The sequence below is a fragment of the Danio aesculapii genome, chromosome 2, assembly GCF_903798145.1.
Source record: "Danio aesculapii chromosome 2, fDanAes4.1, whole genome shotgun sequence".
Classification (NCBI taxonomy): domain Eukaryota; kingdom Metazoa; phylum Chordata; class Actinopteri; order Cypriniformes; family Danionidae; genus Danio; species Danio aesculapii.
The window spans coordinates 2,068,489-2,076,995 of NC_079436.1; the positions used below are offsets into that span (position 1 = coordinate 2,068,489).

Consider the following 8,507-nt stretch of genomic DNA (forward strand, 5'->3'; position numbering starts at 1 on the left):
ATCTTTGCCAACACAATTTATTTTTGCATAATAATTATAATTTATACGACATAACTTTTACATAACATTTTTGCATAACATCATTTGCATACATTTTGCATATTAAAAAATAAACAACATAATAATTTATAAGACATAACTTTTACATAACATTTTTGCATAACATCATTTGCATATATTTTGCATATTAAAAAAGCACATTATAATTTATAAGACACAACTTTTACATAACAATTTTGCAAAACATCATTTGCATAACATCATTTGCATATTAAAAAATAAACAGCACATAATCATTTATAAAACATTATTTTTACATAACATTTTTGCATAACATTATTTGCATACATTTTGCATATTAAAAATAAACAACATAATAAGTTAAAAGACAATTTTTACACAACATTTTTGCATAACATCATTTGCATATATTTTGCATATTAAAAAATAAACAACATAATAATTTATAAGACATAACTTTTACATTACATTTTTGCATAACATCATTTGCATACATTTTGCATATTAAAAAATAAACAACATAATAATTTATAAGACATAACTTTTACATTACATTTTTGCATAACATCATTTGCATACATTTTGCATATTAAAAAATAAACAGCACATAACATTTTATAAGACATAACATTTTTGCATAACATTTTGCATATTAAAAAAGCACATAATAATTTATAATTAGACATAACTTTTACATAACATTTTTGCATAACTTCATTTGCATACATTTTGCATATTAAAAAAGCACATAATAATTTATAATTAGACACAACTTTTACATAACATTTTTGCATAACATCATTTGCATATATTTTGCATAATAAAAAATGAACAATAGAACTATTGAACATCAAGCTCAATGTAATCAGGCTGTTATTAATCGTCCATGTGTGTTTTGTCCTCAGGAATACAGAAGATTCATGTCCAGTCAGCACAGTAAAAGCATCTCGTGGTCTGAGAGGCTGGAGTTTATCAACGGCTGGTATATTCTCATCATCATCAGTGATGCGCTGACTATTGCAGGCTCAATCCTCAAAATCTGCATACAGAGCAAAGTGAGAAACAGAGACTGCTGAAACTAGATGTTTCTTTTTATGCACTAATATACAGTAACTGTCTTGTTTTTCAGGAACTGACGAACTATGACGTGTGCAGTATTCTGCTGGGCACAGCAACAATGCTGGTGTGGATTGGAGTAATGCGTTACCTCAGTTTCTTCCAGAAATATTATGTAAGACATTCATTCATTCAATTTTTGATGTCTTGTAAGTTTTATGAGTCTGCCTAGTTAGCTGATTTCTTACAAAAAGGCAGGATGCATATATTTTTTGACATAGTAATTAATTCATTAACCATTTTAAATAAGAAAACTACATTACCCATGATGCTGCACAATAATTCCACCAATCAGAGAGGTGCAGGGAGGAAATGGCATCAAAAGAGAGCTTTAAAAGGTTAAATATCTGTAATATGTGACCCTGGGCCACATATAGATGGTCCAGCTGTTGCAATGCAGTTTATTTGTTTTGATAAGTCATTTACAAAGACTACAAATCCTGAAAAAGCGTTTAAATACACTCATAAAAAAAGGCTTGATGTCTTAGTTTTTTTAGTTCTGCACTTTTAAGAAGGTCGCTTTTCTAGTCATCCCAAACTAGAATCAAAATATTAAATTAAACTAAAGTAAAACTTGGCGGTTCATTCCACTGTGGCGACCCCTGATGAATATAGGAACTAAGCTGAAGGAAAATGAATGAATGAAAGAATAAAACTTTTAAAAAAAACTTTCGTAATAAAAGTTAAAGCAACAAAAAAGTTGTAAAATTTTATATATATTATAGTAATTACATATATATATATATATATATATATATATATATATATATATATATATATATATATATATATATATATATATATATACAGTGTTTCCTCTTGGATTTTTTCCAGCTGTGGCGGCAGGCCTTTTTTACACAGATCCAGAGGCGTAGCAACTGGCAACCCTCACTTTTAGAGACAGATCATTTAGAAACAGGTGATTAATAATTCTATGAACGTATGATCTCATACAGCCGTCCCTCCCACTTTTAAAATGTCCGCTACGCCCCTGCACAGATCTACTTACTAACTAGCTCACATTCATGTAATAGCCTACAGCAGTGTTTCCCAACCCTGTTCCTGGAGGCACACCAACAGTACATATTTTGGATGTCTCCCTTATCTGACCCATTAACTTCCAATCTTCTGATGAGTTGATTCAGGTGTGTTTGATAAGGGAGAGGTTGAAAATGTGTACTGTTGGTGTGCCTTCAGGAACAGGGTTGGGAAACACTGGCCTACAGCGTGCGAATCTCTTTGCTTGTGCGCTGATTTCCTCTGCTCGTGCACAAAGCTTCTTGCGCCCTCAAATACGCGCTGCTCAAGCCCACAGTGTTGCCAGATTGGGTGGTTTTCCGCCTAATTGGGCGGTTTTGAATTTATTTTTGCGGGTAAAAGGTGACATGGGCGGGTAGTGAAAATTTGGGCAGTTTTGCCAGCCCTCATAAACCTGTTTTGATCTCCCAAAGAGATGCCATAGCCCCCATTCTTCGCATACATATGCTTAGAACAGTGTATAAGCGCTTGTGATCTCGACAGCTTTTGGGCTGGAAACAGTCAGCATCATCTGGCAACACTGTGCGCTCTCAAATAAACTCTGCTGAGGTGTGATTTATGTAACGAGTATGTCTCCAGCATTATTAGATTTGCTAGGAATATTTATGAATGTCTCTAATAGACCTACAGAGCGGTATTAATGCGTCCTGAAGTAAAGTGAACGGCTATACGTCGTGTTTGCTGGCCTCACGCATCACGCACCTGCCAGTCAGCACGTAACCTTAAAGGGTTAAACAAATGACGCACAGCACTACTATGGTCGGTTACAGAAAAGTTCACGCTGTTATAATTCACTTACCCTTTAATACATTTTGCTGCGATTATCACCCGCTATTAAAAAAATGTAATGTTATAATGAGAAAAATGTAATGTTATAATGAGAAGCTGTAATGTAGCCGTGGCGGGATGAATTTTGGCGTGGCGCCCCGCCATGGAAGAATGAATGTAACGTGACCATGTGTGTATATATATATATAGAAATTGGTAAGAATAGCCTTGTATGAGTCAAAACTATAGATTTTTTTAATGCTGTAAATCATGTTCCATGAAGATATTTTGTCATTTTCCTGCTGTAAATATATCAAAACTTAATTTCTGATTAGAAATTTGCATTGCTAAGAACCTGAGAACCTAATTAGGACTGTCAAAAGCAATTTTCTCCATATTTTACATTTTTATTCTGAATGCTTGGATTTCAGATGTTAATATAGTTGTATTCAGCCAATGTAAAGCATATTTATTACGCTTACATGTATAAATCAGTTTCCAAAATGCACTCATATGACTGGTTTTGTGGTCCTGGGTCACTTATTTAATATTTGCAATACACTTTAAATGTATTGTCTCTATAGAGACAACTGAAACCTTTAAATAAATAGATTTGTATGCCTCTGTTATTTGTAATTTGAGTATAGCTTCCTTCATGTTTTTGTAGGTTTGTAGTTCTGTTCCTTAGTAAAGTCGCTAAATATACACTTATGCTTTTGTGATTTTATTGAATAATCTTTCTTCATAGCTAGGTTGCTGGATCATTGGAACTACATGCTTCAGCATACATTTGTGTCAAAATGTGCTTAAACATATGCTTTACTGCAGTTTGTAGGTGAAACGAACACTAGGGGGCAGTATGACAACAACAACTTTTGTTCCTTTTCACACTAATGATATTGACAGGAATATATATTACTGATGAATAAAGGATTATTGTTTTGCACAACACCAAATAATCACCACTAAACATCTTAGCGCTGTCTATGGTTTGTAATGGGCACGTTTGCGTCACCTATCTATCCCCATATGGATACTTTTCTGGCGTGGTCAGTTTGCTCGTAGCTCACTTTGCTTTGTTTGTGCTGCAGAGAGATAAAAGCAATGTAAAATCAAGGTAAACAATGTACTGGCGGTGCACTTTTCTTTTCCGTCTGCTTCTGAAAACAGTATTGGTTGGGTTTAGCGAAGGATTTAGCACAGTGTTTTGCTAGCTGATGTGTACCACAAGCTCCACCTTCTCCTGAACGTCTACAAGAAGGATGTGTATCTGAAACGCACAGCAAAACACACCCTAAGTAATGTATTTCAGATTTGCAAAAATCTAAACAGCGTCCTCTAGTGGATTTGTCGTCAGAAACGTGCAACGAAACGTACCCGGAGCAACGTATTTTACGTTTCGCATGAATGTAGGCTGAAGCATGTACTTCTAATATGTCTTGGTGGAGGAAATACTTCAAAACTTTTGTGTGTCCAGATACTCATCCTCACCCTGAAGGCTGCACTTCCCAATGTGATTCGATTCTCCATCTGCGCTGTTATGATCTACCTGAGCTACTGCTTCTGCGGATGGATCGTTTTGGGGCCACACCATGAAAATGTAAGCAAAAAAATAGAATGAATATACTTAATTGCAACAGATAGTTCACTCTTAATTGAACATTTGCTGTTAATTTACTCACCCTCAGGCCATCAATAAAGGAGATTGGTCATTTTAAAAATGCAGGTCATGCAATGCAATTAACAGTTAACGCCAAAACAAATGCTTGGCAATTGGATATATTTAATTAAAAATGACTTATTTAATGGTGATTATTGGGCATCATGGTAGCACGTTCGCCTCACAGCAAGAAGGTCGCTGGTTCGAGCCTCGGCTGGGTCAGTTAGCATTTTCTGTGAGGAGTTTGCATGTTCTCCCTGTGTTGGCGTGGGTTTCCTCCGGGTGCGCCGGTTTCCCCCACAAGTCCAAACACATGCGGTACAGGTTATTTAGGTAGGCTAAATTGTCCGTAGTGTATGAGTGTGAATGAATGTGTATGGATGTTTTCCAGTGATGGTTTGCAGCTGGAAGGGTATCCGCTGCGTAAAACATATGCTGGATAAGTTGGCGGTTCATTCCGCTGTGGCGACCCCAGATTAATAAAGACACTAAGCTGAAAATAAAATGAATGAATGAGTGGTGATTATTGAAGGTTGATGTATTAAGCATTTCCATAACACAATAATATCACGCCTTCATCACGCTGAAAATGATGGCAGTGCTAATTTTTTTCTTCACAGTTTCGCACATTCAGTAGGGTTGCTGGCTGCCTTTTCTCCATGATTAATGGGGATGAAATCTACTCCACATTCACCAAGCTCCGGGAATACAGCCCTCTGGTGTGGCTGTTCAGCAGACTGTATGTCTACAGCTTCATCCCGGTCTTCACATACATGGTTCTGAGCGTCTTCATCGCTCTCATCACAGACACGTATGAAACCATCAGGGTGAGTTTATTAAAGCGCTGCAGCTTCAGTGAGAGCAGCTGCAAGTGAAACTGCTGCAGATCTTGACATCTTCAGAATAGATGGACAAACCTTAAACCATCTGACCAATCAGAGCAGAGTAGAGCCATCTAACCAATCAGAGCTGAATAGTCACATCAGACGAGAGTTGGGCTGTCTGACCAATCAGAGTAGAGTAGGGCCATCAGACCAGAGTAGGGCTATTTGACCAATCAGAACAGGGTAAAGCCATCTGACCAATCAGAAAAGTGTAGAGCTATTTCGCCAATCAAAGCAGAGTAGGGCCATCTGACCAATCACAGCAGAGTAGGATCATCAGACCAGAGTATGGCCATTTGACGAATCAGAGCAGGGTAGAATCATTTGACTAATCAGAACAGGGTAAAGCCATCTGACCAATCAGAGCAGACTAGAGCTATCTAACTAATCAGAGCTGAATAGTCACATCAGACGAGAGTAGGGCAGTCTGACCAATCAGAGTAGAGTAGGGCCATCAGACCAGAGTAGGGCTATTTGACCAATCAGAACAGGGTAAAGCCATCTGACCAATCAGAACAGTGTAGAACTATTTCTCCAATCAAAGCAGAGTAGGGCCATCTGACCAATCACAGCAGAGTAGGATCATTAGACCAGAGTATGGCCATTTGACGAATCAGAGCAGGGTAGAATCATCTGACTAATCAGAACAGGGTAAAGCCATCTGACCAATCAGAGCAGACTAGAGCTATCTATCCAATCAGAGCTGAATAGTCACATCAGACGTGAGTAGGGCTGTCTGACCAATCAGAGTAGAGTAGGGCCATCAGACCAGATTAGGACTATCTGACCAATCAGAGCAGGGTAAAGCCATCTGACCAATCAGAACAGTGTAGAACTATTTCTTCAATCAAAGCAGAGTAGGGCCATCTGACCAATCACAGCAGAGTAGGATCATCAGATCAGAGTATGGCCATTTGACGAATCAGAGCAGGGTAGAATCATCTGACTAATCAGAACAGGGTAAAGCCATCTGACCAATCAGAGCAGAATATTCACATCAGACAAGAGTAGGGCTGTCTGACCAATCAGAGTAGAGCCATCTGACCAATCAGAGTAGAGCCATCTGACCAATCAGAGCAGAATGTAGCCATCTGACCAGAGTAGGGCCATCTGACCAATCACCAGTGTAGTCACATCAGACGAGAGTAGGGCTGTCTGACCAATCAGAGCAGAGTAGAACCGTTTGACCAATCAAAGCAGGGTACAGCCATTTTATCAATCAGGGTAGAGCCATCTGACCAATCAGAGTAGAGTAGAGCCATCTGACCAGAGTAGGGCTGTCTGACCAATTAGAGCAGGGTATGGCCATCAGACCAGAGTAGGGCTATCTGACCAATCAGAACAGAGTAGAACTATTTCTCCAATCACAGCAGAGTAGGGTCATCAGACCAGAGTATGACCATCTGATCAATCAGAGTAGGGTAGAACCATCTGACCAATGAGAGCAGAGTAGAACTATTTGTCCAATCAGAACACAGTAGGGCCATCTGACCAATCAGAGCAGAGTGGGGTCATCAGACCAATCACAGCAGAGTAGGGTCATCAGACCAGAGTATGGCCAATAGAGTATGGCAATCAGAGCAGAGTAGAACTATTTGTCCAATCAGAACACAGTAGGGCCATCTGACCAATCAGAGCAGAGTAGGGTCATCAGACCAATCCCAGCAGTGTAGGGTCATCAGACCAGAGTATGGCCATCTGACCAATCAGAGCAGGGTTGAACCATCTGACCAATCAGAGCAGAGTAGAACTATTTGTCCAATCAGAACACAGTAGGGCCATCTGAAAGCAGTTTAAATTAAAGCTAAAATTAGAGCATTTCAGGCACTGTAAGAAGGGAGTCGATGCTACAGTGCATTAAGAGAGACTTAAGATGATTTTGTTCTGTTTCCCTTCAGTATTATCAGAAGCACGGAGCGCCTTTATCAGAGCTGCAGGCTTTCATTTCTGAATGCAGAGACCCACGAAACTACGACAAGAACACTACAGTTGAAGATGAAGTGTCCTGCTCCTTCTGCTGCCTTTGTGCTCCTTGTGTGTTTTGCACTTGATCTGATCAGAAATGCTTGAAGTCTCATATATTTGTGGTTTGTGACCAAAAAATGGCCTGTTTTTGTGCTCATGGACCAGGGCTGCTGGAGAGACGGGACAATCTGCTCATTTTAACTGGCGTTTCAGTATGGAGCCAGTTCAGTCTTAAAAATAATACATTTACAAAATATAATTCCTACATGAGGGTGACGCGGTGGCGCAGTATGTAGTGCTGTCGCCTCACAGCAAGAAGGTCATTGGTTCAATTCTCGGCTGGGTCAGTTGGCGTTTCTGTGTGGAGTTTGCATGTTCTACGTTCGTGTGGTTTTTCTCCGGGTGCTCCGGTTTCCCTCACAGTCCAAAGACATGCGGTACAGGTTAATTGGGTAAGCTAAATTGTCCTTAATGTATGAGTGTGAATGAGTGTGTATGGATGTTTCCCAGAGATGGGTTGCAGCTGGAAGGGCATCCGCTGCGTAAAACATGTGCTGGATAAGTTGGTGGTTCATTCCGCTGTGGTGACCCCGGATTAATAAAAGGACTAAGCCGAAAAGAAAATGAATGAATGAATGAATGAATTCCTACATGCACAGCCCAATTCACATTTTCAGAATCCAATTTGTAAATTCAAAATAAGATACAAAATTACACAATTTACCAATTCGTAAATTAAAAAAATACACAAATTCAATTTGTAAATTCAAAACACGATTCGTAAATACACAAATTAAATTCGCAAATTCAAAACACAATTCGTAAATATACAAATCCAATTCGTAAATTTAAAACACGATTCATAAATACACAAATCCAATTCGCAAATTCAAAACACAATTCGTAAATATACAAATCCAATTCGTTAATCTAAAACACGATTCATAAATATACAAATCCAATTCGTTAATTTAAAACACGATTTGTAAATACACAAATCAAAATCGTCAATTCAAAACACGATTCAAAAATACACAAATCCAATTCATAAATTT

At 38.4% G+C, this 8,507-nt stretch overlaps 1 protein-coding gene across 1 annotated transcript in view; it reads left to right on the forward strand.

Annotated features, from left to right (window-relative positions):
- The window catches only part of mcoln3a (mucolipin TRP cation channel 3a), a 27,883-nt gene extending 19,688 nt beyond the window's left edge, over positions 1 to 8,195 (forward strand). Inside the window, exons 8-12 of the mRNA XM_056464613.1 lie at positions 927 to 1,076; positions 1,151 to 1,252; positions 4,421 to 4,543; positions 5,224 to 5,430; positions 7,386 to 8,195. Of these exons, the coding sequence (XP_056320588.1) occupies positions 927 to 1,076; positions 1,151 to 1,252; positions 4,421 to 4,543; positions 5,224 to 5,430; positions 7,386 to 7,538 (735 nt within the window). The 3' untranslated portion in view covers positions 7,539 to 8,195. The remainder of the gene's footprint in view (positions 1 to 926; positions 1,077 to 1,150; positions 1,253 to 4,420; positions 4,544 to 5,223; positions 5,431 to 7,385) is intronic.
- Positions 8,196 to 8,507: the final 312 nt, after the last annotated feature.